The sequence below is a fragment of the Lottia gigantea genome (genome assembly GCF_000327385.1).
Source record: "Lottia gigantea unplaced genomic scaffold LOTGIsca_6, whole genome shotgun sequence".
Lineage (NCBI taxonomy): Eukaryota > Metazoa > Mollusca > Gastropoda > Lottiidae > Lottia > Lottia gigantea.
The window spans coordinates 1-15,595 of record NW_008710049.1 but is presented as its reverse complement, the minus strand read 5'-3'; the positions used below and the strand labels follow the sequence as shown (position 1 = coordinate 15,595).

Genomic DNA, 15,595 nt, shown 5'->3' with positions numbered 1-15,595 from the left:
AAGAATATTTTTTAAGAACACAGTTTCTGGTTTCATCGTTTTTGAAAATGTCTACTGAAAGGTTTCTACCGGCCAATCTTATACCTGTGTATCTTAAAGCGAAATATATATATACATAAGAACGATAAATTAAATTGCGTTTTAAAGTTCAATACAGACGTGACGGTGTCGGGTCGTCGCCTTCAATTGACGATCTGGATCAACGATTAAGATGTATTGAATTGGGTCGTTTTGTCACCGACACAGTGATGTTTATGACTCTGACTTACTTTCGATAATCGTGCCCCGCAGCTTTTTCCCAGGTCCCTTCTTCTGAATGACGTAAGTAAACCAGGTCAAAAGAGAACATATCAAACATTTACCTCACAATAATATGAATCTTATGTTAGAACACAATTTGTAAACTTCATTTCCTTACGAACTTGACAATGTAGTCTGGATACCTATTGCTCGTAACTACTTGTACCACAGAGGGTTTATTTCCAGTTTCACCTTTGCAGCGAATATTAAAGAAATTATCAAAATTGTCAAATTAAGCAAACTATTTGATTAATTAGTGTTTCTAATAAATTATTATGTATTCTTAATCATATAATTATGTCCTTATTGCATATAATTAAGAGTTTTAGCCAATCATAAATGTCCTTGTAGTCTGGATAAACAAAAAAAGACTTTGACTGTAATTACACTTTCTATTCATATAAGTATTAGCATTTTCATTTTCATAAATGAAAATAAGGGGTAACTATTTAGTATTTAAGATCTCGTTCCTATTAATAAAAGGCTACAAACATATTTCCCGGACTTCCTGTAACAAATTCAAAGTAACTTATTTTCAAAATACCCCAAGAAGTTCTAAACAATTTAAAGAATACTTCATTTGACCTGAATCAGTATCAAGGATTAAGAAAAAATGAAAAGTATTTACAATGTGTCACTAGAAGATAATCCATTAGTTAAATGTCTTATTTCAGAGACACGAGACACATTGATAAATGAGATTTCTTACAAATCGAAATACCACTTTCTAAATCTATTCAAAATATCTTTAATGAGCGGGTATTGTTGTGGGATTGACTGTCCTGTTTAACATTCCAAGTTTCAGGAAGTGTTTGGATTTATACCGACCATCACAATCCATCAATTATAGGATAATATGAGATTCTAGCTTATTCATATTCACCCTTTACATGTCCACAGAGAGCTATGTCTTATTTACATTGTATGGGGCCATGAATTATAGATCTATACGTAAAATGATATAGATATGCACATGACGGTCTGATCTGAAAAATGCCTCATTACAAATTCAGGTAATACATTCAAAAACTTTCCAACTTCCGGTGTCAACCGCTGGTGCCGGTTCTCTTGTAATGCTTATGGGTATTTTCATCGAGTAAAAAACAATTTGCAATCGGATCAGTGTTTCAAAGCAATACGATTTGAATGTGCATTTTCTAACATAATCCATTAATCTTGTAATCTTGGAGAGAAAAACACACCTATAGAGAACGTGCCTTTCTTCTGATTATGTTCAGATTAATAAGCGCTAAGCTATGCACGAGATTGTTAAAAAATTCATGTGTATCAAGAATGATGCCCAATATTAATTTAAAAAGAAATTTCACACCGAATTATTGATGTACTGGTTACTACCTTGACAAACCTATAGACAAACCAATGGATACGACAAGTCGTAATTTATATTATTGAAAATAACAAAATCTAATTTGTGGAAGACACGAAACAGCTTACATACTTATAAATACAATTATGTTTTAATCTTAAAATACCACGAAAGTAATTCCACAATTAAAAACAGTGTAATTTATTATTGAGGTAGAGAACACTATCGTTCACTGCTATTGAGTCAGATATCTGCACAATAGGTGTAAGCGAGAAATAAAGCCTTGCATTCCAAGATGCGACACCATAAAAGAGAAATTTTGGAAGGTTTAGACAGAATAGTTGCTTTCTTGGAAAAGGTAAGTGGTTGGACACATGTTGGAAATTGGAGAAAAGTTGCAAAATAAATGTCAACGTGGAAATAAATGGACAGAAGCCAAAAGCCTATACGCTATATATCAAAAACGTTATGACAGTCTTAAAGGGACATGACCAGAAATGCGATTTTTTTTTAGCTTAGTCTGTCAATAATAGCTCACCGTCAAAATTTGAGCCATGATTGTGTGTCCAGAATTATATGCTTTTAAAAGTTAAAAAGACGAGTCGTCTTTTCTTGAGACACTGCCATATGTAAAAAAAAACATCTGTAGAGATAGGAACAAAAATTTCTAGTTTGAGATAATTCTGAAGGAATTTTGCATGCACACATAAAAAAAAACATTTCCTTTTCCTGATTTACAATTATAATGTAAATTAGGCCCATTTTTTGGCTATTTATCAGAATTATATTTACGAGTACATCACGATCATTGTTGTTTTGTATGTTGTTGGATTCTGTGGGTGGACTTAGACTAATGCATTGGAGTTATCACCTTCATTCCTCGTTTCAGGATGAAGATAGGTACGCCTTAATGAAAGATGCAATTCTTTCCCAATCTAATTATATGAAGGATGCAATACAAGGTTATGGCATTGACCTCCATATACTGGGACTACGAGAATCAGCGAAAGAATTAGATATTCCTGTGCCATCTTTATTTACTGATGATGGTTACAAGACATTTAATTATTTTAAGCTGTCCACAAGTCAGGTAAGAAACATACGCTCACCTTATACTAACACTTTGTCAATTCTACAAGGACTATAGCTTAATTTAAGACAAGCATAGAAGCCGAATACGGGTGTTGAAACATCATTGTTAAGACGCATTGGGGAGGGATATGTCGCGGCAGAAAATGGTGTAACTCTCAACAGTTCATAACAATATTTCCAATTGTAGCTACACTACACACGACCACGGCAAACTTCATTTATTCCACCCTAAGCCTTTTTTTTTCTTGCAGGTAGCAACAAGGAATATGATAGGTGTTTGCTATGGTGCTGTTGTTCCAGATATATTTAAGATTCAAATCAACTCCCCAAAATGGTGCATCTGTCCCTTAAATATCGAGAAAGCATCATTCATCTATTTAATCTTGCCAATTATTAAAACTGTAGCCCTGTCCAATTTGATTTAGACAAGGGCAATAAATCAACATCCATATATTCAATAATAGTCAAATGAATGAGATCACATCTTTCACATCATTGGCATGTTTGACCTAGTCTAGAGCAATATATACAGACTGTTCACCTGTCGTCAAAATTCATAGTCATTGAAAAAATACAAAACGGAGTGGATGGATACAGCATTGAAATATCAGATTTGTTTGAGTTTTTACTTGTGCTGCTCACAGTCATGCCTTCACTCGTATTATTGCTCTGCAGTTCTCTCAATGGTCCGAGTTCACAAACTCACCACTTGATTTATTTGGGCTTTTTGGCTTAAACCTTAGAATTTGCTTCCATGAAAATCAAGAAAGAGCCAGAGCTGGACTATCTTGCTCGATAATCAGCAAATGCTACTGCCTCATATACACAAACCCCGCTTTTGGAAAAGCATTTGCTGACAGATTCGCAAGCTCCTAAATAGCAGCTTGACATTGAATTTCAGGATTTTTCTAATGGTATCCCCATGTTGATGCATCTTAGGCACCATATTAAGCGGTCGATGAGCGTATAAACCATACGATACAGCTGGAACTTATGACAGACTTTTTAAATTAAGTAAAGGGATTGTTGCATGGCTGTCTGACTCATCTCTCCGGAAAATACTGAACAGACGGTATCCCGTTTTTATTCAGATAGCAATAGAAAGAAAGAATGTACCATTTGATTATATATAGGATACTGATACTGAGAAATTACTTTTCCTGCAGCATTTTCTATATGAATAACGAATACAGTTTGCAAATGCATGATCCCGTTAAATGTTATGATATTACCTCTGGCGTAAATAATGTTACTTTTATGCTTCATTAAATATCGACAATTCAAGAATACTTCTGTTTTACGGCTCAGCCTATGCATTTTATTTTTAAACAAAATTGATTTTAACTTGGATAATTAAATATATGACTTAGGGAAAGCATAACCAGCCTCTCATCTTCTATTCTTTACAATAAGCTTCCAGACAGAATTCTGTGTTGTGCTTGAGCTTACAATAATTATTAAACGTGATACAGGATTTTTGTAATGCTAAATTAGCGATTTCGCTACTGACAATACACTGTTCATATAATTGGAAACTCAGCAATTAATGGGGATGGGGAGGTTGGAAATATTGCTATTACCTACCGCTTGGGGACCCAATGTACAAATTAAAGATAAGGTCTGATTTAATCACTCTAACTATCTTGTATTCTTGTGCACTAAAGCTACCCCGAAGGAATGGTTGTTAATTTGTTGTTTATGTCACATCTCACCTTTCTTGTTAGATTAGTACGTTAGTTCGTTAGTAACTGTTACTCACAAGTATCGACAATACAAACAAATACTGCCAAGGTATTCTGATTGACGTCAGATAAATCAAACTCGAACCTTCCTCACTCCTCGCACCCCTATAGCGACTGCCGTCTGTTTACATTTATTTACGTTTATTTTTGTTTACAATTCAGGTTTGCACGAGGATACCTGAATTTCTATAATCCGAAAACTCCGTGACCTTTTCAAGAAATAATGTTACCAAGCTTTATTGAGTAGCCATCCATGAGCATTCTATGCCACTAGCCAAAGTTGAAGTGAAGTTGGTTGCTTTCTTTGATCAAGCTTACGTGTCTCTTATTATTTTCAAGTCTTACAACACACTCCTGATTTTGAAGACGTTTTAGTTTCATCTTTTGGAATCCGAAGAGCAGGTAACTGGCAATAATATGTACAGAATGAAGAAGTTGATGAGCTAGAAGTGAAACAGTGATTAAGTATGAAAGGATGAATGCTGCTGAAATGTCGACTCGGGTGTTGATAAGTTCTGCTGAAAATCAAACTCATTCATACTTACGCAATACAGATTTAATTGTCAGAAGTCTTTTGAACAAGCGGCCGTCTTCATTAGCCCACATGGTAGGACGTAAAACTCCATTCATTTCATTTGAACAAGCGACTTTATATACACCCACATTATAACGTAGAAGTGTATTATTGTTGTCACCCCGGCCCTGTATAAGCAATAGCAATAATTTGCTCTTTAGCTTGATGACCTTTCCGACGAGTTCGATTTTCATGATCCTCAATGAATGGTTTATAAGTAACTGCTAAAATACGCAAAACAAAAAAGGTCTTTAAGATTTTGAGTTTTTTTAAACTTGGTAACCTCATGTATAAGATCTCGATTTGGTTTGATTTTCTCGATTTTCGATACATTATTCATCTATTGGTTTCTTTTTAAAAAATATTTGTCAAAAATATCACGGACGCGATACAAAATTACTGTTTTGATTAGAAATTGAAGTAACGTGGTATGGTTGTAAGGTAAAATGAGGAGATCTTGAACAAGTTCAATTTCCACAATTTTTTAGTTGTTATTGACCAGGACAAAATCATGTCATATTGGCTTGAGAATGCGATAGACTTGGATTTTGATGAAACTTGGTGTGCATATAAAGTGGCTTTGATTTGATGAAGAGGTTCTATTTAAACGCTTTCTTATGGAATATTTGGGGTTACTAATCGCTCAGGATAATGAACAATCGGAATGGTTTAGACATACTTTTAGAAAGGGTTCAAGCTGTCACGAAATTAGATTCTTTGTCCGATCTGGAAAAAATTACCGAATTTAAGAGTTATTATTTGTAATTGCAGTGGTTTGTAAATGTGGGAATTTAAATGATGCAAAGTGGAAAAGGAATTTTGAATTGAGATGCTGAAAACGTATGTTTTACTTACCCTATGTCTACAATTTGAAATGTCAAGACCCTCTAACACTTCGGACTATGGTAATATCTATTATCCTAAAAACGTGTGCTATTTTAAGTTAATTTAAACTATTTATAGATGAATATGATTTAGACAGGAAATAACTGAGATAATCACGGATCTGAGATAGAATGTTTGTATTGGTGACTAGTCGTTAGGGGCGAGTATTGTTTACTCTAATAAATACTTCATAACAAATTAATGCTGACTTTAGTCTGCCACATACCAGGATTCATACAGCTATCGGGTTGGCGGGGCATTCTGACATATTCCGAGACATTGTGAATTGTATAACCTAAATGGATTGAAGACGACTTTTGTTATCACCTTACAAAACATTGCTTGCAGACAGTCTTTACTGGCAATTGTCGCATCTTGTCAATAGGTTTTCATTTCGAAACAGAAATGTCAGATTGATGTTGTTGCTATGTTTCGCCTTCATTCCAACCAAAGATGGTTTGGAATCTCGATAGTCCACTTCGCACCTACCATCAGAAAGTTGTATTACTGTAAAGAATTTCGTAAAACGGAGGAAATCTAAAGATAGCGAAACAAAACTAAACTTAAGTCCCTATTTCCTACACATAATGTCTTCCAACATTCATTAAATTTGATTATCCGGTGAAAATTTCTTAGACGGCATTTGACCCACTTATTTTGACCCTATTATATTTATTTCAAAGCATTTTCCTGTCCGACATATATCTAAAGAATTTTAATTCTTATATACATCCGGCGAATTTTCGGGGGAGGCGTTCCACCCTCTATATCTTGCATTATGCATCCTAATTGGTATTATTTTCGCAGGCAAAATTATGTCAGAGTACTTGCAGTTACCCATATAAACGTGTTGGACCATCAAACTATATTTAATAAACTAAATTTGGCAAAAAAATGCCAAACTGACTTGTATGTTTCATAGAAAGTACAGTTTAATGAAATTTGTATGACTTCATCCATCATTTGCTTCTTTGAAAATGAAGAAAAAGCAAAAGCTAGATATTAAATATCTTGCTTAAGTATCAGCAAATTTTAGTTCTTCCATAGTTATAAACTCTGTATTTTCCTTAGTCGAAGAAGCATTTACTGCCAGATTTGCAAGCTCCTCAATATCAGTTTGGCATTAAAATTTCACATCTATTTCGATTGTTATCCCCGTGTTCATGTATCTCATTGAACATCCCAGGGCTTTCAAGAAACGTATAAACCATGATGAGGTACCAGCTTGAACTGATCGCAGACAGTTTAAATTAAAAAAAAAAAGAGAATGACATATTAAGGCTGACTGAAAACTTTCTGCGAGAAAATATTGAACAGAGTAATGAGTATCCCAGTCCAGTACAACGCATTGAAATATCATCGAAGTATCTGCTGCATATTTTTTGAGATTTGTTTTCTCTGTGTTGGTCGCAATTATGTGGTTCACATGTAGTAGGATCTTTCCATGGCTTACAGTACTTTGCGAAATCTGCACTTTGCGAAACGAAACGAAATATCAGCACTTTGCGAAATATTTATTTCGCAATTCAGTACTTTGCGAAATATATATTTCGCAAAGTGCAGTAATCAACACTTTGCGAAATCAGCACTTTGCGAAATGTTTATTTTGCAGAGTGCAGAAATCAGATGAGAGTTAAAGATTAAAACGATATGTATGAAGGTGTTTACCTTCAAGTTCATGTAGTCTTTCAGTAGCCTTTCGTCATCATCTTTGTAGTGAAATACTAATATATCGGTGTCGAATAACCGTTTCATCCACTCTATCTAGCAAGTTTCCCGGTGATTTCAATCTGATGTATTTGCCCCCGTTTTGCATTGTCGTGTCCCTCCAAAAATGTCAATTCATTTCACTGAGTGAAGGGCCATCTTTGTTATAAAACAAATAGTTCTGAGCTTTAAATTCGACAGGAAATCACATCTTATTCTCAAAATTTTCTAAGCGACATACCTGTGACTCTATACAAGTAATCTAGAACCTTAACTTTGCCGGGAAATGTCAGAAAATTGTGTTTCCAGGCGTCTTATACTCAGATCCTACACAAAAAATCTTAAATTCTGTGGGAAATGTCAGGAATATGCGTTTCCGGGCGTCTAATTCTAAAAATTTTCTTCTTTAAAAAGCGACACCCCCTCAAGGATTTGTGCCCCTTATCGTGTGTTCTAGAAAGATTGAAAATACTCTGCTAAGGGGTCATTAACAAACTACGTAATGGGAGGGGAGGGTCTTAGGTCTGACTACGTTCGACTACTAAAAAAAAAGGGGGGGGGGGGGGGTGACAGACCTACTACGTTTTGAAGAAAACAAAAACATTCTGTGAGAATATATTTTCTAAAATAAAAAAAATATATATATATATAGCTAGACAGTATGAAGAGAATGTATTATAAATGTTACAAGGGGAAATCAATTAAAATATGGAGCTTCGCGCCAATTTCTTTTTCTCAATTGTCATTGGCAGTTATAGTCGTTTGGGTTCCCTGTGTAAAATTAATAGTGGAGTTCCTGTGGTAACCATTCAATTCAAATATTTCGCAAAGTGCTGATTTCGTAAAGTGCTGATCACAAAGTACTGAATTGCGAAATCAATATAAGTGCTGATATTTCGTTTCGTTTCGCAAAGTGCAGATTTCGCAAAGTACTGTAAACCTATTTCCATAGCTCTGCCCATTATCTTGTATCCATGAACAGGTTTAATGAGGGCATATGCAGTGTAACAGTAGCCCGAATAAGTTAATTAGCAACGCATGGGAAGTTCTACAAGCTTTTTCTCAATAGAAAATACTACAAGGTGTAGCAAAACATTATTTATAGGATATTGAGCAATTGCTTTTTCTTTTGCTATTTCTAGGAGCTACACCTCATAAGCTCATGCTATGATTTATGTATCCGTCTCCATATCATGGCAAAACGTGTTTCTTAACGTAATATAGGCTACAATTCTGACGATTGTGTAGTAAATTGATTTGCTCATTGAAAAGGATTAAATTAGCTATATGTTTGTACCCATGACTTTAATGAAGAATAGAGTTGACTTAGCTGACTTAAACCTGATTGATTAATCAAGTTTCACGATGAACTTATAACAGTATCTGAAAGGCAACAATGAAAGTTTTCTTCATCTGTATTAAGACATAGTGACATAATTATATAAGTTCACTTTTAGTAGATTTTAGTGTGCAAAACGCACCCTAATTGAAGAAGACCAATTTATTACGCACTTCTATAGTACCTTTTGAGATTTTCTGAAAGAGAGGAGTGTAAAATTGAAATGACTTGCAATTGAGTTTCATTTATTCAAATATATATTGAAAGGTAGAAACCACAATCAAGTAAACTTTTAAAAGTCAACATAAACTTATCTCATCTGTCTATCAAAATCGCATGGAAATGAAATATGCTGATTTTATGGTAGTTTTACGAAGCCAATGCCTATAACCCAGCATCAAATCAGCCAAGTATTCTCAGCTTAAAACTCGTCCTAGACGTTATCAATATCGGTTTATATAAATTTACCAAGTTTGACCATAATACGTGCTAATTAACACCAAATGAGGAAAGGATAAGTATCTTGAGAAAAGAATGAATTTAGAATCACTCTCACCAATTGTGATTGACGTCTATTAAATCTCGTAATTTCTTAGTAAATTGATGTCATAGCGGTAGATGAATATATAGTGTATATTTCCGTTGACAATTGCCGTCTGACCTTATGAAATCGGGCATCTTTTTACAAAAGTTCTTGAAGTGCCGATTTCCTGTTGAAATACGTATGGTTCCCGATACTCGAATTTATATTTGTGTGTAATTTCACGTTCACATTAATTGAAAACCGGTCCTAACATTGTGCAATAGCATTGCATTCACCTATATCTTGACGAAGTTTCTAGAAATATCTTGTTCTTAAGTGTAATATGATGGCGAAACCATAAAAGGTATAACATCCTCTTAGGATGACAAAAAAGTGAAATGTTAAACCTTGGCAAAAATTAGTCTTTTTTCGTAGACTTATCTGGTGCCAAAACTATTCAAAACATCAATTATGTTACCTAGCAATATTTCTTACGAGAAATAAAAATATTGTGAATAATTTAAAATATGAATTCTATTTCTGGTGTAGGCCTACAGTCAAATATTATCCTACAAAACTTCGAAAAAAGAGATGAAAAAATATAGAAAAAAAATTGTCATAGTTTACTTTCTATATAACTATCAACTATCAATATCAATATCAATTTCTTTGAAGTTAGTTAAACAATAAGTCTTTGTAACTATTTTTCATTATTTTCTGTATGTAGGGAGCAGAACTCATTTGTCAATCAAAACTACAAAACAGAAAAAAATATCCAAGAAAAACAATACATATGTAGTGAAATAATTTAAGGTAGAAATTTGGAAAAGAATTTTAACATGAGTCAAAAGCTATCGTAGATCATTCCAGATGACAAAGCTAGGTGTAGAGATGTGGAAACAGGTTTTTGCGTCAATGAAAAAAGTATTAATCAAGGTGTATCAAGGACTTGATAATTAGAATCTTTGACGGAGGTTATAATTTACACATTCCCGTGACAAAAAACTTGTTAGTCACGAAAAAACATTAAGATACAGACGTCATAATTTAATAACAGAAAAACACCTATTTCTGGTGCCGATCTATAAAAACCCTAAAAGTGGCATAAGTCAATACTACCTTTTCCCATATTAATACAAATGTTATGTGACTTTTTTAATCCCAAAACATGAAATTGCTGTTAGTCTCCTCACGTCCCTGTTTCTTATTGCTGCAAGTCAATATTATGGTTTTGGGAGCATAGCTCAGTTTCATTTTTTTTACTTATATTGATACAAAAAAAAAAGAAATCACATTATCCTTATCATATTCTTATTAATATAGATTAACGGATTATCAATAACTTTTTAATATAAAAACTGATGAATTATAAAAGAATTTATCATGTATACCAGATTAAGAGTTGAAAGATATTGACAATCTGGTAGTTTAATATCGTGTCCGGCTAGAAACAGGTTTCAATGAATCAACTCTTTACCTCCCTTCCTGACAGTCTGACTAATCATATCACACGTGTAGATAATAGACACTCATCCATTGCTCGGCCACATATAAGTTCAACGTTTTCTATTCGTTATCATAATTGTGTGACGACCCCAGAGTGAGCACATGATAAGGTATCTACAACACGGACTATAGTGAAAGCACGACATAGTTTACTCTAATTGTTTTACTAGAATTTTCAAACATCCACAGTAAGTCAGGTTTTAATTCAATTTTGTTCATTTGTATATCATTTCCTTCTGTAACAAAACGTATTCTATGTTTCCAATTTCACATTTATTTATATTCCAGTGTCTTTAGATTTTGTTTTTTTTGAATTCATTTAGCGTTATTGATTAAAACATTCGTCCCTTTATTGCAGAATTTAACCCACATCAAAATGTTTTGGCCATCACCGGAAGATTCCAGTACCGGATGTTCAGAAGAAAACACTAAAAGAAACACTTTCCACACGTACAATAACAGGTAAATATAATTTTGATTTAAATAATTCTTAATGCAACGACTGTCTTCAATTCATGTGCTATGTTATAAAACAACTGACAGGTTTTATCTTGAGAAGAACATTAAATTCATTTAGAAAATTCCATGCGCAACTTCATTATATGATGGCGAAAATTTGTTTGGAATGTACCATAAATGTTACTTATATTTGAATATTTTCTATTTCAGATCTTTTACTGTTTTATTGGAATGCTCTGAATTAGATGAGATTTGTGATAATTTTGATTTATATTTGATCAAGGGCAATAACTCATTGCACCACTATATCACTGGAACTATATCATGCAATACACCATATCTTCAATTGGAATCAGAACTTAACGACTTGAATTTTACTTGGTGATGCAGACAAAAAAACATAAGACATTGCTGTAATGACTGTGTTGTTGATTTACGGGAAAACATCGGGGGAAATCAGTTATGGATGTTTTGTGATATCAGGGATTTTGTTGACTATCTTTTCTTTGCTTGTATCGTTATCATTTCATTGTATGTGAATACATGTAGTTTTAACTATTCTCAGTGACGTTACACATATATCTGTGATTTCTTTTACTATGGAATAGCGCTCGATAGATTCTACTTTGTTAAATCTTTTACTTAAAGGAATTATGATAAAAGGCAATATGACATGCTCTAGATTATTTATTTATAGAAATAGCTTATTAATATGTCCAACAGCTATTTAGGTTATTTATTGTCTCACTTCATGATGTCATTGATGTAGATATATTCATTCCCATTTAGTAATTTATTGTTATTTAAAGTAAAATAAATATTTTTGTATTAAAATAGATTCTTTTTTGTCATATTTTCTATTTTCGTTTAGGAATATTTACTAAGTCCTACTTTCTGATCTTGATAGAGCTAAAGATGACGTGCAAATCCATGCAATTGCAATACGTAATTGTTGGAAGGGAGCTATTTCAGAAGGTGGTTATTTCTGGACTCGACTCTACTATGTTTACAGAACTGAATTTTGTCAGTGAAAAATTGAAATATCAACTAAAACATATTACTGAGGGTTTTAAATTGGCTTGGGGTTGATGAAACTGGCTACCACTGGAAAAGGTTATTATTTGCTAAAGGCTATATGATTCGCCATTTTCTCGGGTTGATTTGGGTCCTGAATATTTGTTAATAGTCTAACAAAAATGCTCGAAAATAATCCCTTCAATTTCTGTATTTGTCTTTTTGTATATGGCACAGTATCAAGAAAAGACGAGTTGTCTGGACACATGGATTTGAAGGCTTACATTTCGATGGTGAGCCTTAAATACTATTATTGTTTAGCCTAGCTAAATAAAATCTCCGTTTCCGAGATTGATCAAATACGATAATACAGTACGAAAAGTAGGTAATTTTGCGAGGATTTTTCAGAAGGAAATGTGTTTATTTCAACTTTAAAATCATCAAACGTTATATTTCTATGGACTAAGAATACAGATGGCATACGGTTTAAAATTTTATTTTGAATGTTTGTGAAATGAAAAAATTCACCTTGTAGACAGAAAGTAGTTACGGATAGAGAGACAACTGTCATAGGCTGATTTGACATCGTTCAAATTAGCACATGAGATGCAATCAATAGACAAATTAAATTTCAAGAGTACAATCTTTTATCTAGGATTTGATATCTTCACATAAGAAAAGCTTTCATCAATGATAACTGATCTTCACCACTAATATAACAAAGAAAGACAAACAAGAACCTGTTTCATCTGAAAAAGTATAAAGAGACGATATATATGCACAATACTACTCTTTGTACTGAAAACGTCTTTTTTAAAAAATATTGAGGTTACTTAGTATTTTACTCGGTGTAAGCAACTCACATTTAGTAGTTTATCGTGCTCAAAATCTTAAAGACCCATCGCTTAAGCCAATCAAATGCAAGACATTAAGTCTACCTCGTAGTCAAATTTCAGATATGAACAAAATTTCCTCTTACCGATTTCAAGATACTTTGCGTCAATCAACGAGACATACTAATGTTGAAGATAACATAAATTTTTTTAATTTTGTTTACGTCTATAACGAAGCTTTCATTTATAATTTTCATTCAAAACTTTGTCTGGGTCACTGGGTGTCCTTGAAATAGGATTTAGGTGCATCTTATCATTATTGTTGTCAAACCCATTTAACCAATTCAGTTTTTTTTTTATAAAAGATTAAGGTGCAGTAAGTCGTATAATTTAGTAAAGGAAACCTTTGCAGCTCATGGGTCATGGGAACGTGAGAAAGAGAGAGTAGTTCAGTGGCAGAGCACCAAAGTATGTTTTGGAGTACATACAATGTTTTATTGTTTTTTCCGCACCAGATAGCCTTCTGAGTCATGGGTCATGGGAACGTGAGAAAGAGAGAGTAGTTCAGTGGCAGAGCACCAAATGTTTTGGAGTACATACAATGTTTATTGTTTTTAGGCACCAGATAGCCTTCTGAGTCATGGTCATGGGAACGTGAGAAAGAGAGAGTAGTTTAGTGGCAGAGAACCAAAGTATGTTTTGGAGTACAAACAATGTTTTATTGTTTTTTCCGCACCAGATAGCCTTCTGAACACACTTCATTTGGGGAATTTTTTGTGGACCAAATTCAAAATGGCCACCATCATCGATACTCCGATTTGAGTCTTGAAATATGTGTATTTTAAATAGTCATCAGAAGTACTAGAAATGTATGAAATTCGCATAATTCCTTCATACATATCACAAACTAGGAATTTATTTTCCCATTTCTATGCATTTCTTTTTTTTATATATAATAGCACTGTCTCGAGAAAAGACGCCTCGTCTTTTAAATTTTCAAACGCGGATAATTCTGGACACACATGGGTTAGAAAACTCAAATTTCGACTGTGTGCTGTGAACACTGATATGGAGATGCTGGTATGGCTAGTGGTATGCAATGTTGAAGAACTAGTATCAGATGAGGTTGTTGGACTGGTCGAAGGGGATATTGTAGGACTGATAGTAAGGGATGTTGTTTGACTTGTAGTAATAGATGATGTTGGAATTTGTAGTAAATTTTGGTGGTTTAGGATGTTGTAGGAAAGTTCGACTGGTGGTAGCGGATGTTGTAGGACAAGTTGTGGGGTGTTGTAGGACTGGTAGTAAGGGATGTTATTTGACTCGTATTAAGGGTTAATGTTGAACTTAGTAGTAAGGAAAAATGTTGAAATTTGTAGTAGATGTTGTTCGACTGGTGGTAGGGGATGTTGTAGGACAAGTTCGACTGGTGGTAGCGGATGTTGTAGGACAAGTTGTGGGGGATGTTGTAGGACTGGTAGTAGATGTTGTTCGACTAGGATGTTGCTGGATTTGTATTGGGTGTGATGCTGGATTTGTTGTCTGAAAAGTGGTTGGACTGGCAGACAGAGATATTGTAGGACTGGTTGCAGGGGATGCCGATGGTAGTTGGCCTGGTAAATGATTGTAGGCGATGTTGTTGGACAAGTATTAGGGAAGGTTGTTGGACTAGTAGTAGGGAAGATTGTTTGAACTGGTAGAGATGGTTGTAGTAAGACAGGTAGTGGAGATGTGAAAATGGTAGTAGGATGTTGTTGGACTAGTGTTAGGAAAGGTTGTTGGACTGGTAGAAAGGGTTGTAGTAAAACAGGTAGTGGATGTTGTTAAAATTGTAGTAGGATGTTGTTGGACTAGTATTAGGGAAGATTGGTGAACTGGTAGAAAGGGTTGTAGAAAGACATGTAGTAGAGATGTTAAACTGGTAGCAGGATGTTGTTGGACTAGTATTAGGGAAGATTGGTGGACTGGTAGAAAGGGTTGTAGTAAGACTGGTAGTAGAGATGTTGTTAAACTGGTATCAAGATGTTGTTGGACTAGTATTAGGGAAGATTGTTGGACTGGTAGAAAGGGGTGTAGTAAGACAGGTAGTGGAGATGCTGTTAAAATGGTAGTAGGATGTTGTTGGACTAGTATTAGGGAATATTGTTGGACTGGTAGAAAGAGTTGTAGTAAGACAGGTAGTGGAGATGCTGTGAAAATGGTAGTAGGATGTTGTTGGACTAGTATTAGGGAATATTGTTGGACTGGTAGAAAGGGGTGTAGTAAGACCAGGTAGTGGAGATGCTGTAAAATGT

The 15,595-nt window shown here is 34.1% G+C and overlaps 2 protein-coding genes across 2 annotated transcripts; both read left to right on the top strand.

Moving 5' to 3' along the window:
• Positions 1-1,922: 1,922 nt before the first annotated feature.
• LOTGIDRAFT_154499 (hypothetical protein) lies at positions 1,923-3,144 on the top strand (the record flags this gene model as incomplete). The annotated part of the gene is made up of 3 exons (XM_009063725.1): positions 1,923-1,985; positions 2,517-2,717; positions 2,971-3,144. 3 exons carry the CDS (start codon positions 1,923-1,925, stop codon positions 3,142-3,144), a joined length of 438 nt encoding a protein of 145 aa, XP_009061973.1.
• Positions 3,145-14,664: 11,520 nt separating this feature from the next.
• Positions 14,665-15,572, top strand: LOTGIDRAFT_154498 (hypothetical protein; the record flags this gene model as incomplete). The annotated part of the gene is made up of 2 exons (XM_009063724.1): positions 14,665-14,822; positions 15,183-15,572. Coding segments are annotated over 2 exons (548 nt in total), but the record flags the coding sequence as incomplete, so codon positions are not given.
• Positions 15,573-15,595: the final 23 nt, after the last annotated feature.